Source organism: Stenella coeruleoalba (genome assembly GCF_951394435.1).
Source record: "Stenella coeruleoalba genome assembly, chromosome: 2".
Lineage (NCBI taxonomy): Eukaryota > Metazoa > Chordata > Mammalia > Artiodactyla > Delphinidae > Stenella > Stenella coeruleoalba.
The window spans coordinates 163,917,413-163,938,004 of record NC_137147.1 but is presented as its reverse complement, the minus strand read 5'-3'; the positions used below and the strand labels follow the sequence as shown (position 1 = coordinate 163,938,004).

At 42.2% G+C, this 20,592-nt stretch overlaps 1 protein-coding gene across 7 annotated transcripts in view; it reads left to right on the top strand.

Annotated features, from left to right (window-relative positions):
- The window catches only part of PDSS1 (decaprenyl diphosphate synthase subunit 1), a gene marked incomplete at its 3' end in the record, with an annotated part of 47,178 nt that overhangs the window by 7,185 nt on the left and 19,401 nt on the right, over positions 1-20,592 (top strand). For 4 of the 7 annotated variants that reach the window (XM_079914910.1, XM_079914909.1, XM_079914912.1 and 1 more), the window contains exons 4-7: positions 1,223-1,353; positions 10,084-10,225; positions 13,966-14,077; positions 14,172-14,281. In XM_079914910.1, the coding sequence (XP_079771036.1) occupies positions 1,223-1,353; positions 10,084-10,225; positions 13,966-14,077; positions 14,172-14,281 (495 nt within the window). Of the gene's footprint in view, positions 1-1,222; positions 1,354-7,885; positions 8,005-8,368; positions 8,474-9,998; positions 10,226-13,965; positions 14,078-14,171; positions 14,282-20,592 lie in introns of those variants that run through there. The other 3 variants (XM_079914914.1, XM_079914913.1, XM_079914915.1) reach the window with 3 other exon arrangements.

The following is a 20,592-nucleotide window of genomic DNA, read 5'->3' as shown; positions in this document are numbered from 1 at the left end:
CTGTTGATTGGAGGCTGCCACCCAGGAACCCGGGGAGGATCCTCGCTGCAGCCTCCTCTTCCCCTCCACACGCTCCTCGTCTCGTCTGCCTCTTGCCTTCAGTCCCCAGCCTTGCTTTCCTCCTCCCGCCCTCAGCCTGAGCCAGGGACGCCCCCGTTGTGCTCCCAGAGCAGCTGCACTTACCTCCGTGACAGCAGTCCCCCCGCAATGTTGTTTTCCTTCCCCCATCTAGACTCTGAGCTGCCTGTAGGCAAGGGGCCGTCCTATTTATCTTTGAAACCTCTGCGTTTATTATCGTCCTTGGCACTGAGTCAGTAACTGAGGGAGTGAGTGGCTGGCCTGCTGGACCGTGTTCACTTGAGCCCTGCTGAAGGTCCTTTGGGTCCATTTGTAGCTCCCATTGTTCCCAGGGCATAAGCTCTGGTTCTCTCCAGCAAGTCCCTGAGGGACAGATACAGTAAACACACATGCCCATCACCAGGAAGGCTCTCCCTCCTCTTCAGAAATCAAAATCCTACTTATCCTGTAATCCCCAGTCAAAGCTTATCTCCTCCATGAAATGTTCAGTTTTTCTCGTCCACACTGATCTCTCCATTCTTTGAACTTTAATGCACTTAACGTACGGCATTGTTCAAGTTACCACCATATTATTCACTGAATATTTCACATTTTTTAAAATTTTGCTTTCCCAACTCAATTGGAAGCTCCTTGCCATCAGGTAAACCATGTCTTACACTTTCCCTATGAACCTTTGGCTTGTGTGGCTAAGTAACGGCTGAGCCAGACTCTGACCCCTGCTCTTCTTTCTGGCCACGTCTCGTCTTCCAGCCCGATACCCACTGACCTCCTGCTTCATTGGCTCCTACACTCCCCATATTTGTCCTCTCCCCTCCATCTTCCAAGCTGCAACCAGCCCTGTTTCTTTCTCTCTCCAGCTGTCACTGGCCATCTGGTGCTTTCCTCCCCCAATCTGCTGTCTCTTGGAGTCATGGGGCGGCAGCAGTGGCCACCCCAGCACTGAGGCCCCTGGGGGCGAGCCAGGCATTGCTTGTGGCCCAGCCACACACAGCCAGCTTTATGGCCATACAACATTGGAACCGCTTCCTACTGAGTGTTGAATTTCTCAGTTGAAATGAATACACTAAAATCAAAGTTTTGTGAAAGAAATCCCACTGACTGTGCAGTTATGATGCTGTATTGACACAGAGAAACTTTGTTTCAGGAACTATTCATATCTACAACAGAACTTAAGGATATGTGTGAATACTACTTTGATGGAAAAGGAAAAGCCTTTCGACCAATCATTGTGGTGCTAATGGCCCGAGCCTGTAATATTCATCATAATAACTCCCGGTGAGTTATTTACTTTCTCCCCTTTATTGGTTTTATATTTGGCAACCTTCCTTCCCAAGGTTACTGTTTAATCTCCTGTTTAAGAAGTAGCATGTATTTGAGAATTCACTTTGTGGTAGTTAGTTTCTAGCTTTGTGTTCCCAAGGTCACCCTGGAGTCTAGTCTGGGCATCTTCCTTTTCCATGCTTTTTAGTATCCGTGGAAGAACAACTTCAGCTGCAAATAAACATTTTGGAAAGAATTTTCAAAGCCACATTGAGTTTTCTCATTCAGAAGTAAAGAATACCAGGATGTATGCATACTTGTAATCATTGTACACACGGGGCCATTAGTCCAAAGGTTGATGGTTATAAAGTCATGAGTTAGGCCTGGATTCTGGGCACCACACCCACTGCAGGGCCTGACTTCCTGTGGCCTTTGGAAACGTGCCAAAGAAAAATCTTCTTAAAAGAAGGCATTTTGACTATCGGTCTTCAACTTCTATGTTTCAAATATGTGTAAATTTTTCAAATATTAAAACAACTGCAATGTTTTAATATTAAAGGAAAACGACAATGGACCCATTGCCATTATTTTTTAGACTCTTTGCCATGTTACTGGAGTGTCTTCATAATTTTTTTTGTTACATCATGTAATCTATTGATATAACCTCCAGTAGACAGTAATAGACTCATACATTTCCCTAGTGTTGAACATTTGCATTGCGTTCCCTTTTCTCTGTAGATAGCACTTTAAGGAATGCCTAAGGTTTGCCAGCACTAAATTTAAGGTTGCTGTCAGAACGAGTGTCAGATGTTGCTTCTTAGCACATGCTTGCCTCTGCCCGCAGCCGTTTGTGCCCCGCTGCTGTGCCTATCCAGCTCCACGATATGATTCCATGCTCATGGGTGCCTCCCACTTACCCTGAGACTTTCCAAGTGCTCACAGTATAGTTTGAACAAGCAGTGAAATCTCTGGCAGTGACCATTTTCCCATCATCAGGACCACTTTCACCTTGCCGGAAGGCAGGGCAGCAGAAATGCTCCCTCTGAACCAAACTTGAAATACCTCTCACGTGGTCTAGAACTGGGTTTCTCAGCTGTGACTCTGCTGACATTCAGGGCCAGATAATTCTTTGCCGCGGGGACTGTTAGGTGTCTTGTAGGGTGTTTGGCAGCCCCTCCCCTAGTTGATGATGACCAAGAAATTTCTCCAGACATTGCTAGATGTCCCCGGAGGAGCAGAATCGTCCCTGGTTGAGAACCACTGGTCTAGAGATAGTGTGTGTTTATATTTTTAATTTCTCAGATTAACAATACGGTTCATCACCCTCACAGAAAACAAGGGAAGGAAAATATTCTGCATTGCTCACCTTAAATCCTGTCAGCTGTTATCCCCAGAGTCAGTCTTCAATTTACCTCATTGAAACTGTATAAACTGTTGTTTGCAGAAAAAAAATGGGAGACTATATACCCAGAAAAGGCATTGCTGGTTTAAAGAAAAGGAAGTTCAATTCTGCCTTCTCCAGGGATGTTCTGGCTACAGCTTAGGGCTTGCTGAAGGCACAGTATGGAGGCATCAGGATGTGAGTCGTGACTGTGGCGTGCATTTGGGTGGTACAGTAGCCTAACGATATTATTCTCCAAGCCCCAGCTTCTTGAGAATACTTACTTCCTAAGGACCCTTTTGGATCAGGCTCTTAATAGGCCAAATATTGAGCTGTTTACTTCCAAGCCACTTAAAGCAAGAGGGGGTGGGGAATGGGGGGAGGGCCTGGGCCATTTGTGATTTTGCTTGCTGAAAGAGGTTTAGAGCCATGTGGGGCAAAGGTAAAAGATTCTGGGCAGGACCACGCAGGCCTCTGTTTCTAGCTGATGCCACCAGCAGCCGTTTCACTACTTCACCTGCCTGCTTGTTGGTGTTGGCAGAATTGCGAGAGGCCTGCTTCATCATTTGACAGTCACAGTTTAATGGCTCCTCTAAGGCTTATTAGACATCATTGTCTTGCTTCTGAGATGTGTATTAAATAGGTTAACAGTAATCCTGGAGGGGATTTTGGAAAACAGAATGGAACAGATACCTTAAGAAATGGGGGGTGGGGGAACTACCTTCTACTGAGTTTCTCTTTTTCCTGTATTAAGCTTGTCCGTCGTCCATTATGTGTTCCCTGCTAGATCACTTCACTGGGAGTTCTTAACCTGAGGTCCGTGAAAGCTGAGGTGGGGGGGGGTCTGTGAGCCCCTTAGAATTGTGTGCAGAAATTTTCATATGTTTGCACGCAAAGGTATACATGGCTTATAGCATATTCTTAAAGGGTAATATGGCCCCCAAAACCTTAAGGCTTCATCTTTATTTTTCTTCTGTGTATCCTGATAACTACAGTACCTGGTTAGGTAAGGTAGGATGCATACAACAGATAATCAGACTTGAAAGGTCCAGAAAACAGAGTTGTGGTGGATTCTGAGCCACGCTGCCCAGATCCCCCTTCCCTGAAGGACCCTTTGCCCCAGCTCCTGGGGCAGTGTTGCCGGTGGAGAGCCTTCAGTTCGCAGCCTCTTCAAGGGTTGCCCCGGCTGCAGAGAATCCTCTCACCTTAGCCAGTCCACGTCCAGGGACTGACAGATGAGGGGCCATTCTAGCTCCAGAGCACACGATGGAGTGGCTGTGGCTCTGGATGGGCCTGCACTGCAGAAACTTCTCCCTCTACCCTATCCTCTTGTCTCCTCCCCCTCCCTCAGGTGTTGATCCCAAGGGCATTTCTGAGTAGACATTCTGTACTTTAAACGTGAGAGTGCTTTCCCGAGAACCCAACCCTCAACAGAGTTCAGCAAAACCCAACTACCTGTGGGTCAGAACTTACCTTATCAAAGAATCCAAGTCAGAACTGAGCTTTATAAAGAATAGATTCTATGAAATTGCTCTACTTATTGACCACAACACAGTTAGTGTCTCTTCTCAAACAAGCCAAACCTGTCCTACTCAGAGACCTCATTGAAGGCACCTGTTCTTATCATCAGTCTTGACACCGTCAGTTTCTCGTGGAAATCTTCTGGCACTGGAAAGTGGATATCACTGCCAGTGATTAGGATAACAGGCCTACTCAAGTTACATTGGGAACAGATCTGTTGATCTTGACTGTACAAATAGTCAAGTGGCATTGAATCCCACTAGTCTAGTTTACAAAGCCAGACATTTGATTAGATAGAACAGATAAGATGCAGTTTTCACATTAGTAAATAGGTCAAGCTTCCAAATGTGATAAAACTCTTAAATTCAGAGGAAGTAACTTTTGTGATTGTCATAAAGACAAAGGAAACTACAAAAACTTACTCTAGGGAAACTAACAAAACAGTCATCATCACAGCACCAGCTCACATGAATGATTCCTAGAGTCAGGCCGCTAACGATTCTAGAACCATTCTTGGTTTCTGTGTGTTCTGCATCATTGAGCCAGCTACTGCTGCGGCGGCTTATGGGTTAGGAAGGTTGGTGCCACGAGAAATATTTTTGTCTTTAACCTAGGAGATGGCACTCTTGATGTGTCCATACTCAATTAAAATGGATCTTGATGTAAAGTCTGTGATAAGGGATATGTGCTGAGGTAGAGGAGGCTTTGATAACCAGGTGGTTGTCCATTTCATGGGTGAGGTCAGGCCCAAGCCTGAGGGGAACATCATTGAGAGCAAGGCGGCTATGGGGCTTTGAACATGGTGTGTGCTCACTCTTTGGCTCCCACCACCCAGGGGGAGGCTGATTCTATCACTGAAGGAATCAACGTCTACACGTTCATCAGCTGTGCTCAATTTAAAAAACCCAAATGCTGCATTATTCTTTTGCACCCTGGATCCTGTGGAGAAAGCCAGCCTGGATAAGCTGCAGGTCTGAGATATCATCATGGAGTCACTCTCCACATGTCCAGGGCTTCCAAAATGCAGTGTTTCTTCAGTGGCAAGAAGATAACCAGGAGCATGAATCCTGCATCATTTACGATGCAACTTTGCAGACATCTGTTTTTATCTGGATATAAATCTGAAAGATTCAGGAGCTGCTGCTCTTGAATGTCAGTTAATTTTTCTTGATACTAAAACTGCTGATGGATTCGTTACCGTTAGGATCAAGCCTTAAACCGCTCTTCCCTCCAAAGAAAGGCAGTCTCCACTGTAGTCTGGTGCGCTTGTTTGGGTTTTCAAAGGTGAATGGCCAGTGACCAAGGAAAATGACGTGCTAGGCAAGTTGGAGCTCACAGGTATCCCTCCTGTACTCTGCTGTCCCTTAGAAGGAAGGCACCTTTGATGTTCATGCATCAGTGTGCCAGTAAGGAATACAGGGAAAGGGAACAAGACCGCAGTGGCTGGGGGCAGAGGCCAGGGAACAGAAATACTGGGCCGAGGACGAGAAGCGAGAGTGAGGGGTGGGCAGGAACGCCTTCCGTCCCCCGCGTTCAACCTGGACGCCGCTGCAGAAGGGGAGACACTTCAGGGTCGTGTCAGTAATGTGGAGAAACAAGATTTTAGACAGATGAAGTAAAATCAAGTAATTTTAAGAATCAGATCACTGAAAAGGAAACATTTGCGCATCAGCAGAGGAGGATGGTGAAAGTAAGAAACTGTGTTAGGCTGAAAAATGGCCCCACAAAAGTATGCACGTCCTAATCCTTGGGACCTGTAAGTGTTACATCATATGGCAAGAAAAGGGTCTTTGCAGATGTGCTTAAGTTAAGGATCTTGAAATGGAAGTGTCATCCTGGATTATCTGATGGGCCGGAAATGCAGTCATTTGTATCCCTAAAGAGGGAGGCAGAGGGAGATTGCCGTAACAGAAGAGAAGGCCGTGTGAAGATGGAGGGGAGAGACTTGAAAGTGGCTGCTTCAAGCTTGTGGCCACAAACTAAGGCCCTCCAGCAGCCAGCACAACTGGAAGGAGCGAGGAAAGGATTCTCTCCTTGAGATTCCGCAGGAAGCCTGGCCTTGCCGATACCTCCATCTCAGTTCAGGGAAAATGCTTTTGGACTTGTGGTCTCCAGAACTGTGGCAGAATTTCTACTGATTTAAACCACCAAGTTTGTGGTGTTTTGTCACCGGGCCACAGGAAACTGGGACAAACCCCATCGTTCACATCATATCGCACGAGTGTGGAGAGTGTGCCTGCTGGGACTTTTCTCTCCCTCTGGAGGTACCGCTTCCGGATGCACCAGATCTGGCAGCGCAGACCCAGGGGGGAGCTGAACACTTTCCACAGTGTCAGTAGTTGAGGGACCCAAACTTGTAGCAAGTCAGCTCAGTGGCAGATAAAGATAGAATCTTAAGTGACGTGGATATATTGTTCAGCATACTGAAAACTTGTGTACTTTTATCAGGTAACAACTAGGAGATGCAGTTCACATCCTGAAGAATTTTAGAGACAGACAGAGGGAGACTTTGTTTGCATTTTAACTAGAGAGTTCTTCAGTACCAAACTGATAAAGTGTTCATTCGTGCCTTTAAAACTCGAGATGATGCGAAGTGTCAGAGAAGAGGAGGTCACCCTCCCATGACTGTGCCTTTCAGAACAGGGGAGACCTCCTGCCCTCCAGCTCCGAAGAGACTTGGGGAGTCGTTGGCATAAGACCTTTAAACTGGGCCCCCAAGTTTCAGGTCATGCCTGCGGTTTAGAGGCGGGGCTGCAGGGGGGCAGCAGAGGCTGAGCTTGTGTCAAATCCCTTCTCAGGAGAAGCTTCCGTTTGGGGCTTGCAGTCAGTCAGGCGAATACCCCACTTACAGAGCAGCATGTCCCCAACTTTGTGTGTCAGAATCACCAGGACTGCTGCTTCAGAATGCCAGTTCCTGAGCCCCATCATGAGGGATCCCAGTTCCTAAGTCTAAGGAATTTTCAGTCTGTATTTTCAAGAGTATTGATTTTGACACAGTGGGCAAGAGATGATATTTAAGAAACACTAATCTTGTCAGAGTTCTCACAAACAAAGTGAAACGCTTCTGTTTAGAATTGGCAGAAGAAAATAAACAGAAGAACATTGGGAAATAGAAACAGCCTTCTGTAACCCAGCTGAGAACTCTGGTCTTTATACAACCTCTGTAGCTTTGGGAATAGAAGCTTCTCTGTCTCGGTTAGAGTGAAACCACATTTACTATTTAAATTCTTCTGCTTCCCTCAGTTGTTGCAAATCAAGGTAACCCATTGATAAGGTTTGACTTTCTTTTTGGAGACAGTTTCCCCACACTGGGGGTTTACTTGTCATTTCTTTAAGACTTGGCATTATATATCAGTATGAATAGGAGGAAAAAGCATTTTATTTAAATCACATGTGAGCTTGGTGAAGGGTATGTGGGGGGTCATTATATTATTCCATCTGTTTCCGTCTGTGCTTGAAATTATTCATTATAAAAATGTTGTTTGAAATCTAATGAAGAGGGAAAAACCTGACTGTTGTGAGGGGCTGGCTGAGTCATCGCACGCTCTTGCAGGTGTGAAGGATGGAGGACAGAGCCACCTTTCGAGACTCAGACTCGGGGCCTCATTTTCTCCTGCTGTCTCGCCTGACTGGTTTTTCTTAGCACCTCTCCCAGAAGTTGGGAAAGTGTGGCAGCTCTTTCACAGCAGGAAGTAGACATGATGCCCAGTTTTTTGAAGGCATGACTCAGTTCGGTACTGCGAAGATTTCATCTTCAAAACAGTGTGAGTTGTTTCTGTGATCTGTAAATTTGGGTTGCAGACCATTATGCTGTACTGTGGATACGTAGTGACAGTATTTTCCAGATAGAAGCTGGCACATGTTAAAGGCTAATTGTGCAGGAAAAAGTACATCAGGTAAAATGATAAAGCGTCTAAAATGTGATGTTTATCCTATGTAGGGGCTGTGTCACGATGCCAAATAACTTTCTAAGCAAGAATCCTGATTTCATCAATTTAGCCGTAGAAAAGGCATTTTTACATATATGTAGTCTATGAAATTTCAAGATATTTTAAGAAATCTTTGTTTTAATATCTTCAAATTACAAAAAACTCCAGTGTCTCAGTGAGTACTGCCATTTTACTGCAGCTTCCCAGCAGGACCCCTGCCTGCTGACGTAGTTTGTGATAACGGAAGTGGTGCCCGACCTCTAAATACATGAGAAAGGCTTAGAGGTCTTACCAGTTGTTTAAGGTAAGATCTACTATTAATGAGTAGCAAGTGTATATTTCATCAGACTGAAATTCATTGAGAAAATGTTCTAAAGAAATAGTCTTTCTATTTATGTAAAAAACAACGGTAAAAGTCTACATCTTTTCTTGTGCATTAAGACAGGATCCAGTAAATTTACCTGAAAAATACTTAAGGTCCAAGCTTCCTTCTATAGGGTCTGTGAGTTTCTCACAGAAGGATTCAGAACAAGCTCTTGGAAGCCATCCAAAGCTCCATTTTCTCATAAACTAAAGTAGTTTTACAGGATGATTTGTCCCTCCCCTCTGTTTCTTTACTTCTCCCTCCTCAGAAGAATGTGTTGTGATCCAGAAGTGTTTAGAACTGTTATAATTGTGACATTAATAAATAACGAGCAGCACTTTACAGTTGATTTCTGGGCTAAAAGCAGTTGGAAGATTCTGAGGTTTAGTTCTAAAAATCTTAAGTAAGAGTTGCTGGTAAAGCACCATATTTTAAAATTACATTTCAAGCAAGACGGGAAGATAGTCTTCAGGCTGATTTAGTGTTTGTAGTTAAATTCCAGCATCTTTAATGTTAGTTATACTTCATTTTTCATGGCTTTCTGCTGGATCGGAGGAATTAGAATGAGCACTGGCTTTTGCAGATGTTCAGATTAGGTTCTTAAAGAAAAAAAGCCACATTTCAGTATCCCTCTCTCTTTTCTTCCTTCTAAGAGAGAACGTGGTGATATTTGAAAAGTAAGCTATAGGAATAAATAAAACATTTAGTTAGCGTGTGTTTGAGCCAGGCTTCTGTGTTAGATTCAGAAAATTCAGTTGGTTATTTCTCCAGTTTGATTTTCTTAAAATTCAGTTTTTTTAAATTCCCATAGATGATGATGGTGAGAATAATGATGATTAAAAAGAAATTGGGGTTCCCTTTTAACTGTAAAAGTCGCATCCAAGTATCTTCTTGGGAATGTTTCTCCTGTATTTTGTGTTAAATCTGGAAAATGAAAGTTTAAATTTCTAATGCACAGGTTAAATTTGGATTGGAATTCATATTCCAATATGAATTATCAATTCATATTGGTAACCAATATCAATAGCCAATTGGAATTATGAATTCCAGCTCTCTTGGTTATCAAGGTCTTCTTACTAAATATTTAAGACATTATTAAAAGCTTTGAACACAGTGACCGTTGGTTCTTTCATATACTTCTTTAGAATGCTCTTCACCCATCTTCCCCATCCACCCCTGAAATTTAATTGTAACCTAACTGTAAACTTGACCAACTGACCAAGACCACTGTTATAGGACATAACGATGATTCTTCAGCCAGATACCCAGACATCTCAGGTGTTTATCCTTTTTTTGTTGTTAATTATACAAATTCTACTTCTTAGTGTGGTGTCCCAAAAACATAATCTTGGTACAGGGTATCTTGTGCATTTTTAAAATGTTCTCCAAATGATAGAATTGGCTGTGTAGGGAAGCCAAAGTTTTTATATAGTTTCTCTTAGAGAAATAAAATTCTTTATCCTAGATCTGATGTCCAATTTTCACAAGATGATTGCTGAGAAGGTTATAGGCGGTGTCTCTGTTAAAAAGCATTGCTTTCTGTTAACTAGAAACGTGCAAGCAAGCCAGCGTGCCATAGCCTTAATTGCAGAAATGATCCACACTGCCAGCCTGGTCCATGATGATGTCATTGATGATGCAAGTTCCCGAAGAGGAAAACACACAGTTAATAAGATCTGGGGTGAAAAGAAGGTATGGCTTTTTGGTTTTTTAAATCTTTCTTATTAAATCCCATACTCTTTGGATTGCATTTATTTTCCAGATTTGTCTCATTAAAAAGTAAAATATGGGCTTCCCTGGTGGCGCAGTGGTTGAGAGTCCGCCTGCCGATGCAGGGGACACGGGTTGGTGCCCCGGTCTGGGAAGATCCCACATGCCGTGGAGCGGCTGGGCCCGTGAGCCATGGCCGCTGAGCCTGCGCGTCCAGAGCCTGTGCTCCGCAACGGGAGAGGCCACGACAGTGACAGGCCTGCGTACTGCAAAAAAAAAAAAAAAAAAAAAAGCTTCATCAAATGTGGTCTTCCAGCTTTCAAAATAGTTTTCATGTCTGGTCTATATACAGATGTTTGATCATGGATAACAGCACAGAAAAATAAACTTAGTGTTTCTGCTTCTTCACAGTTTTATATAAGAATTTGGTTAAGGAAGGAGATTTTTGTAGTTATCCAAAAAGCATATTTCATGAGGAATCACACCTTTTACTTTGGGGCTTACATTACTCAGATTCACTTTAATTGTTTAACCATTTACTAACTGCCACATGCAAGAGTTTCAAGGCAAGTAAATAAACAAAACTAATATATATATATATATATATATGTATATGTATAAATATACACACATATATACACACACATATTCATACACATCTGTATCAATCTCAGAGGGATACTGTTCTCCCATGAAATTTTTACCTTTTTAAATAGAAGCTTTATAATTGAATAGTTCATGTATATTTTAAAGCATATTTCCACGTTATTTTATTAGCATTTCTTGAAGGGGGTGTGTAGAATGTGGCATCTTGTTTAAGGATGTTTAAATCATGGGTTGAGGAAGGGGATAAAATTCAGCAAATAAAAGGGAAGACCCACGGGCCTTCTGGGAGCAGGCATCTCCCGCCACACATGCCCTTCCCTTGGCCATCCTGCCCATTTGAAGCACAAACAAAACATTAATGTGAATGAGTTTTCCTTCTCCATACCTTCCCCGCCCTCACATGTCTGTAATACCTGGTTCCCACCTGTTTTCTAATCGTATTCAAAGAAAAAATATACCTTCATTATTATCTTTACATGCTGGTTTTTCTTTAGCGCACATGATTTTGTTAAATCTTTTTATTTCCGATTTTAGATGAAAAGGTTTTGTGTCCTATTGACAGAATTCTATACATCAGAATGTTGGTAAAAAAGGGTGGAGTTTCATTTTGGAGAGGCCCTGGGTAACTCTATGACATGTCCTGCAGTCTGCTGTGTCTGTTTTCAGAGCCTGTCCTTAAAGCTTTATACTTGAGCCCTTGGGCAAAGGGGGAGGATTAAGTGAACAAGTTAAGATTTTTCTCCTGACTGGTCCCCTCTTGTGACTGCCTCTGCTGTTGGGGTCCCCCATCCTTTTTTTATTATTATTAATTAATTCATTAATTTGTTTATTTATTTATGGCTGCGTTGGGTCTTTGTTGCTGCGCGCGGGCTTTCTCTAGTTGCGGTGAGCGGGGGCTACTCTTCAACGCGGTGCTTGGGCTTCTCATTGCGGTGGCTTGTTGTGGAGCACGGGCTCTAGGCGCGCAGGCTTCAGTAGTTGTGGCTTGCGGGCTCTAGAGCACAGGCTCAGTAGTTGTGGCACATGGGCTTAGTTGCTCCACAGCATGTGGGATCTTCCCGGACCAGGGCTCGAACCCGTGTCCCCTGAATTGGCAGGCAGATTCTTAACCACTGCGCCACCAGAAAAGTCCCGGGGGCCTCCTTTGGAAGACTGTGTTTACACTGTCACCTGCCTCTTTCAGCTGCAAGGCTGGTCTGCCCTGCATGGGGCCACCTGCTAGTCTCCCCTTTTTTGCCCGTCAAACAAAACTGCTGTGTTACCAATAAAAATCCATTCGTGCAGCACCTCCTCCATGAACCCTCATTCCCCTGTCTGGGTCCCTATCCCTTCTTTCCCTTAACCCCTCACCCCAGCCATCCCCAATGTGGCAGCTTTAGTTCCAAATGCTGGAAGCTTTTGGCCTCTGGGATCCCCAGGGCCAGGAGAGGAAAGAGGCAAAAGCCTAGGGATCCTGAGCCCTCAGCTGCTAATGATGTAGGGTGGATGATGGATGTGTGTGTACCTATAAATCATAATGTGTACAATGACTTTATATTTTTTATTTTATTTATTTTTGGCTGCATTGGGTCTTCGTTGCTGCGTGTGGGCTTTCTCTAGTTGCGGCGAGTGGGGGCTACTCTTCATTGCGGTGGGCAGGCTTCTCATTGCAGTGGCTTCTCTTGTCACAGAGCATGGGCTCTAGATGTGCGGGCTTCAGTAGTTGGGGCACATGGGCTCAGTAGTTGTGGCTCGTGGGCTCTAGAGCACAGGCTCAGTAGTTGTGGCGCACAGGCTCAGTAGGTGTGACGCACAGGCTTAGTTGCTCCGTGGCACGTGGGATCTTCCCGGAACAGGGATTGAACCCGTGTCCCCTGCATTGACAGGCAGATTCTCAACCACTGCGCCACCAGGAAAGTCCTACAATGACATTATAAATGTATATTTACATTTACATCAAGATACCTTATACAGTATATGTTATATAAAATGACTAGTTGGTAAACATACTGAACATCACTAATTTTAGATACTAGAGAACTAACAGACAATAAAAACTTGGGACTTCCCCGGCGGTCCAGCAGTTAAGACTCCACGCTTCCACTGCAGGGGGCACGGGTTCAGTCCCTAGTTGGGGAACTAAGATCCCACATGCCACACGGTGCAGCCAAAAACAAAAACAACAACAACAAATAAAAAAACTTAAAATGTGGTTATGTTGCAAATTCTGTGGATTCAAATTCCACAAACTCTATCATTTATAACTACTCTATAACACCTATCCATATCTTTAAGTAGCAAATTAGTGTATTTGAGTACAGCATGTAATTCGGTCATGAATAACTTATAATTAGTTGCAAATACAATGCAGACGTTTGTTCACAATCTAAAGAAGATTGGGGAAATATTGATTGGTGTTCAGTGAAAAAAATATTTTGTCCTGGAATGAGGGGCAGTGTAATAGCGTTCTAAGAGCATTGAACTTGGAGCCAAGATTCCTTGGTTTAGTTTTCATTGAGAAAAGCATGGGTTGGGCCGTGCACTGGTGTGTACTAAGTACTAGCTGGATAATTCCCGCTACATGCTCTTAGGAGTTGGGTAAATAGGAAAAATGTGGGAAGACAGCAATATCCAAGGGGTGCTGTGCTCACAGAAGATCAGAGTGAGGGATCTGAGTGAACTTCCTGCAGGTGCCGCCTGAGCTAATTCTGCACATGAGTCTGCCAGGTGATGAAGGGGAAGGACTCTTTTGAGCAGAAGAAACAGTAAGTGCAAAGGCACAGCCACATAGTTTGATGGGAGAGCGAATGGTCCAGCATAACTAAATGAAGGCAGTGACATTTTGCTGGGGCTAGGGATGAAGCCAGAGGGTCAGGTACTTCCGTCTCTAGGCATTCATTTCTTCAGCTCTGAACTGGAGAGGCAGACTGGGTCATCTCTGAGAGCCCATCCAGTTCAAACAGCATCCCAAATCTGTAGCTGATTATAACGTAATCCTGCTGAGGAAGAGGAAGGGGAAAAATATATCCAGGATGACCCCCTCCCTACCTCCCATCCTGTTTCTCTTCTGAGAAGTTAACTTCATTGTTGGCTCCGATGCTCAGATATTTTTCTCTGAAAGTTTTCTTCTCTTCTAGGCTGTCCTTGCTGGCGATTTAATTCTTTCTGCAGCATCGATAGCTCTGGCACGAATTGGAAATACAACTGTTGTATCTATTTTAACCCAAGTGATTGAAGATTTGGTGCGTGGTAGGTTAATTCTGACTTTTCTTCTTTTTTATTCAATCTTATTTTTTTGCCAAGCAAAAAAAACCCCTCACATGACCACTTTCCTTTTTTATAGGTGAATTTCTTCAGCTCGGGTCAAAAGAAAATGAAAATGAAAGATTTGCACACTACCTTGAAAAGACGTTCAAGAAGACTGCAAGTCTGATAGCCAACAGTTGTAAAGCAGTATGTACGTTCTGTTTCTTTTCAAGTTAAAAACAAACAAACCTCCTAGTTCTTTCTTGGGAGTTAATTCTCCTAGAAAAAATTTCACTGGAGAACCTTAAAATAGTAACCGAAATCCCAAGAGGTCATTGAGAAAAGAATTGCATCCCCAGACAGTGGAGAACTTCTGCTGAGGATTCCATTTTTGCTGTCTTCCTTTGCTATGCAAACATCAACTTTTCATCTTTCCTCCCAAGAATTGAATCAAAATAAGCTTTATAATATAGTCCCCAATCTAATTTCCAAATGGTATAACATTTTTTTAAATTAATTTATTATTTTTGGCTGTGTTGGGTCTTTGTTGCTGCATGTGGGCTTTCTCTAGTTGCGGTGAGCAGGGGTGGTGTACGGGCTTCTCATTGTGGCGGCTTCTCTTGTTGCGGAGCAAGGGCTCTAGGCATGCCGGCTTCAGTAGTTGTGGCACGTGGGCTCAGTAGTTGTGGCTCGTAGGCTCTAGAGTGCAGGCTCAGTAGTTGTGGCGCATGGGCTTAGCTGCCCTGCGGCATGTGGGATCTTCCGAGACCAGGGATCAAACCCGTGTCCCCTGCGTTGGCAGGCAGATTCTTAACCACTGTGCCACCAGAGAAGTCCCTAAATGGTATAACGTTTTGAACAACTTATCGTAACTAGTTTCTCTTGTGATTATCACACACACTGTTTCTTACATTTTACATATAAAAAGTAATGAAGTACTGTGTTCTTAAGTATAATATTGACCTGGGAGAAAATATGTAACTATCAGATTGTATTAGTGTTCTATATACTTTTTTTATGAGTAGTAGATCCTCCCAGTTATATGAAATATAGACAAGCCATTTTCCTTCCGAGTATAAATTGAGTGGGAACCATAACCTTTTTTACCCCTTGCTTTCTCTTTGGCCTTCCCTCTACTCTTCGCATAGTTTTTCTTTTTAAAAATCAGTTAGTATTATCCTTAATCTGTAGACTAAACTGTGGTATTCACTGCTAGCCCATGAATGAGAGACAATTCTCTCCATAGAATTGTTCATCTGACTGTCTCTCAGCCTAGCAGATATAAATGAGATGAAAACTGGGCAAGTAAGAGTCCCTTGTAATTAAAGCAACAAGAAAGGAAGACTTCTAAGGGCCAAATGTCAGTTGCTGTCATGATACATAATTATGTTAGGTAATAATTATACCATAATTACAGTTAAAGAGAGCTTTTTCTCAGGCCTCTCAGGTGAAAAAGTCCTTTGCCAATAGTGCCTCTATTTGGAAAAGTGTCAAGAAATGTGTAACTGTAAGCCAGAAAAGAATGAGAGCAACATTTCTTCCTAAAAAGACCTAAGTGAAACCCTAAGGAATGTGAATTATGTAGAACATGCTGGCCACAATCTCAGCCATTTTTGTCTTTTTATTGAAAGAGCATTTCCTTTTTTTATTATTATTATTTCCAAGAAATTGGGAGTGTAGCTTTCTAAAAAAAGAGAGACAGACAACAATATGATAGACACTAGAAAGCTAAATAAAAGAATAACTGATTTAAAATGGGGGCCATAAAGCTGTGACCTTAATCCTTCATTGGATTTTGATGCCAAAATCTCCACGAAGATGGAGACCCATCCTCATAAGGCACATCACTGTGTCAGGGGAAGCTCAGCAACAACTTCACAGGCCTGAGACTGCAGTTAGAAGCATAGCAGGTAGTGGGGCTGTTGGAACTGGAAAACCTGAGGGTCATTGTCCACACAGGCCCAGGGCAGCAGCGTGACACGGGAGCCAGAATATGAACTAGTGCACTCAGTGATCGAGTCCTACAAGGGCCCGCAGAAGTGGAGCCGCGTCATCAAGGAAAGAGTTAATTCACTCTCCTCTGCTTAGGAAGCCAAGACAGGATAGCACGTGTATTCGCTTATAAAGAGGACCTCATCCTTCACAGATCAGCAAGTTAAAAGTGGACTTGCATATTAATATGGCCCGAACCTCGTTAAAAATGAAATGTTTTATACTGTCCACTAGGAGGCATGCTGGCATCACCCCAGAACTACCCACTTTTCATGCGATTATTCCTAAGCTCCAGAGCTGTTGCAGTAATAAAGCAGAATCTCAGTGTGAGCTCTCTGAATAAAAGTTTCTATATTTAAGTGCCTATGGGTAGAGATGTTCCAGAGGTGTTATATATTCAGAATTGCTATGTTTGTGCAATCTTGCTACTTAAAACGCAAAGACGTGAGCTCTGAAAGAACGCATGCAAAGCAAATTAGAGATGCCAAAAGGAAGGAGTAAGGAGAATTTAAACATCAGAATCATTATAGCAGAACTAATGGAATTCCAAGATGTTAGGGGAATTTGAAGGAAACTTAATAGCTTATAATTCATTGTCCTAAGAGCTATTTAATGGAAAATAGTATTAAGATTAAGAGAGGGCTGTTTAGGATTGCTTTGGGACACTGATGGATGTTAAAAATAGAAGTAATCTTGAAAGATGATTGGCTCCTTGTTTCTACACATAGTCATGCAAAATATGTTGTGTAGCTTACCAATGAACACTATGCCTCGTTCCCCAGAAAATCTGATGGGAATGAGACCAGAGGGGTGGCCCATCCGGTGTTACTCAGTCAGACAGCAGCTGAGCTGGGATTTGAACCCAGAACTGGGTATGATAATCCTGCAGATTCATGTATTTTTCTCATTTCTTTCTGAATTTCTTTTCTCTCGAGTGCTGCATGTGGCCTGGAATCAGTTGACTGTCTTCCTGTTACCTCATTTTCAAAGCTACAGAGGGCCACCACAGAATTTCGGTTTGTGGGTCATATCTGCTGAACACCTATTTTTGGTTATGATATTCTTATCTAATCTACAAATAGACCTTATTCAAATTTTAACAGTTGTTGTAATATTGTTATATCAGTAACAAATGGGAAAAATTTTTTTCTGGCCCAGGATCTCATGTGGCATTTAGTTGTCAAGAATCTTTTTTTTTCTTTTTTCCTTTTTTTTTTTTTTTGTTTTTGTTTTTTGCGGTACGTGGGCCTCTCACTGCTGTGGCCTTTCCCGCCGTGGAGCACAGGCTCCGGACACGCAGGCCCAGCGGCCATGGCCCACGGGCCCAGCCGCTCCGCGGCACGTGGGATCCTCCCAGACCGGGGCACAAACCTGTGTCCTCTGCATCGGCAGGCAGACTCTCAGCCACTGCGCCACCAGGGAAGCCCTTCTTTTTTTTTTTTAATTGAATTATAGTTCATTTGTAGTATAGTTGTGTTAGTTTCAGGTGTACAGCAAAGTGATTCAGTAATATCTGTATCAGATTATTTCCACCATAGGTTATTATAAGATATTGCATATAATTCCCTGTGCTGTACAGTAAATCCTGTTGCTCATCTGTTTTACTTATAGTAGTTTGTATTTGTTAATCCCATACTCCTAATTTATCCCTGCACCCTGTGGTAAACATAAGTTTGTTTTCTATATCTGTGAGTCTGTTTCTGTTTTGTATATAGATTGATTTGTATTGATTTTTAGGTTTCACATATAAGCGATATCATATATTTGTCTTTCTCTGACTTACTTCACTTAGTATAATATTCTCTAGGTCCATGCAAATGGCAATATTTCATTCTTTTTTGTGGCTGAGTAATATTCCACTGTATATATATACACCACATTTTCTTAAACTGATTGTCTCTTGATGGGCACTTGGGTTGCTTCCATGCCTTGGCTATTGTAATAGTGCTGCTATGAACATTGGCGTACATGTATCTTTTTGAAATAGAGTTTTCATCTTTTCTGGATATACGCCCAGAGTGGGATTGCTGGATCATATGGTAGCTCTATTTTAGTTTTTTAAGGAACCTCCGTACTGTTTCCATAGTGGCCTCACCAGTTAACATTCCCACCAACAGTTCCCTTTTCTCCACACCCTCTCCAGCATTTATTTGTAGATTTTCTGATGATGCCCATTCTAACTGGTGTGAGGTGATACCTCATTGTGGTTTTGATTTGCATTTCTCTAATTAGTGATGTTGAGCATCTTTTCATGTGCCTGTTGGTGATCTCTGTGTCTTCTTTGGAGAAATGTCTATTTAGGTCTTCTGCTCATTTTTTGATTGGGTTGTTTGCTTTTTTGATACTGAGTTGTGTGAGCTCTTTGTATATTTTGGATATTGACCCCTTAATGGTCACATCATTTGCAAATATTTTCTTCCAGTCCATAGTTGTCTTTTCTTTTTGTTGATGATTTCCCTTACAGTACTGTGCAAAAACTTTTAAGTTTGATTAAGTCTCATCTGTTTACTTTTGCTTTTATTTCTTTTGCTTTGGGAGACTCATCTAAGAAAATATTGCTGTGATTTATGTCTAAGAATTTTTTGCCTATGTTCTAGGAGTTTTATGGTGTCATGTCTTATATTTAGGTCTTTAAACTATTTTGAGTTTATGTTTGTATATGGTGTGAGGGAGTGTTCTAATTTCCTTGATATACATGTAGCTGTCCAGCTTTCTCATCACCATTTGTTGAAGAGACTACCTTTTCTCCATTGTATATTCTTGCTTCCTTTGTTGTAGATCAACTGACCATAGGTGTGTGCGTTTACTTCTGGCTTCTCTATCCTGTTCCGTTGATCTATCTGTTTTTGTGCCAATACCATGTTGTTTTGCTACTGTAGCTTTGTAGTAGTATTGTCTGAAGTCTGGAAGGGTTATGCCTCCAGCTTTGTTCTTTTTCCTCAGGATTGCTTTGGCAGTTCTGGGTCTTTTGTGGTTCCATGTAAATCTTAGGATTAGTTGTTCCAGTTCTGTGAAAAATGTCATGGGTATTTTGATAGGGATTGTATTACATTTGTAGCTTGCTTTGGATAGCGTGGCCATTTTAACAATATTAATTCTTTCAATTCGAGACTGGGATACGTTTCCATTTCTTTGAATCATCTTCTGTTTCCTTTATCAATGTTATATAGTTTTCAATGTATTGATTTTTCACCTCCTTGGTTAAGTTTATTCCTAAGTTGGTTTGGGTGTTTTTTTTCTTTTTGATGTGATTTGAAATGAGTTTTTGTTTTGTTCTGTTCTGTTTTGTTTTTACTTTTTCTGATATTTCATTGTTAGTGTAAAGAAATGCAACAGATGTCTTTTTATTAATCTTGTATCCTGCTACTATGCTGAATTCATTTATTAGTTCTAATAGTTTTTATGTAGAGTCTTTAGCATTCTCTATATAGAGTATCATGTCATCTGCAAATAGAGACAGTTTTACCTCTTCTCTTCCAAATTGGATACCTTTTATTATATTTTTTCTTGCCTGATTGCTGTGGCTAGGACTTCCAATACTATGTTGAAAAGAAGTGGTGAGAGTGGGCATCCCTGTCAAGTTCCTGAATTTAGTGGGAAGGCTTGCAGCTTTTCACCATTGAGCGTTATGTTGGCTGTGGGTTTGATGTAAATGGCTTTCATTATGTTTAGATATGTTCCCTCTGTATCCAGTTGGTGAGAGTTTTTATCATGAATGGATGTTGAATTTTATCAAATGCTTTTTCTGCATTTATTGAGGTGATCATGTGGTTTTTGTCTTTTCTTTTGTTAATGTGATGTATCATATCGATTAATTTGCATATGTTGAACCATCTTTGCAACCCTGGAATGAATCCAACTTGATTGTGGTATATAATCTTTTTTATGTATTATTGGATTTGGTTTGTAATATTTGTTGAGGATTTTTGCATCTATATTCATCAAAGATATTGGTCTGGGGCTTCCCTGGTGGCGCAGTGGTTGAGAGTCCGCCTGCCGATGCAGGGGACACAGGTTTGTGCCCCAGTCTGGGAAGATCCCACATGCTGCAGAGCGGCTAGGCCCGTGAGCCGTGGCCGCTGAGCCTGCGCGTCTGGAGCCTGTGCTCAGCAATGGGAGAGGCCACAACAGTGAGAGGCCCACGTACCACCCCCCCCCAAAAAAAAAAAAAGATATTGGTCTGTAATTTTCTTTTTTTATTATGTCTTTGTCTGGTTTTGGTGTAAGGATGATGGTGGTTTCATAGAATGACTTTGGGAGTGTTCCCTTCTCTTTAGTCTTTTGGAATAGTTTGAGAAGGATAGGTGTTAAGTTCTTCTTTGTATGTTTGGTTGAATTCCTCAATGAAGCAATCCAGTCCTTGACTTTTGTTTGCAGGGAGTTTTTTTTTTTTTTTTTTACTACAAATTCTATTTCACTTCTAGTGATTGGACTGTTCAAATTATCTGTTTTGTCTTAACTTAGTTTTGGCAGGCTGTATGCTTCTAGAAACTTGTCCATTTCTTCTGTGTTGTCCAATTTGTTGG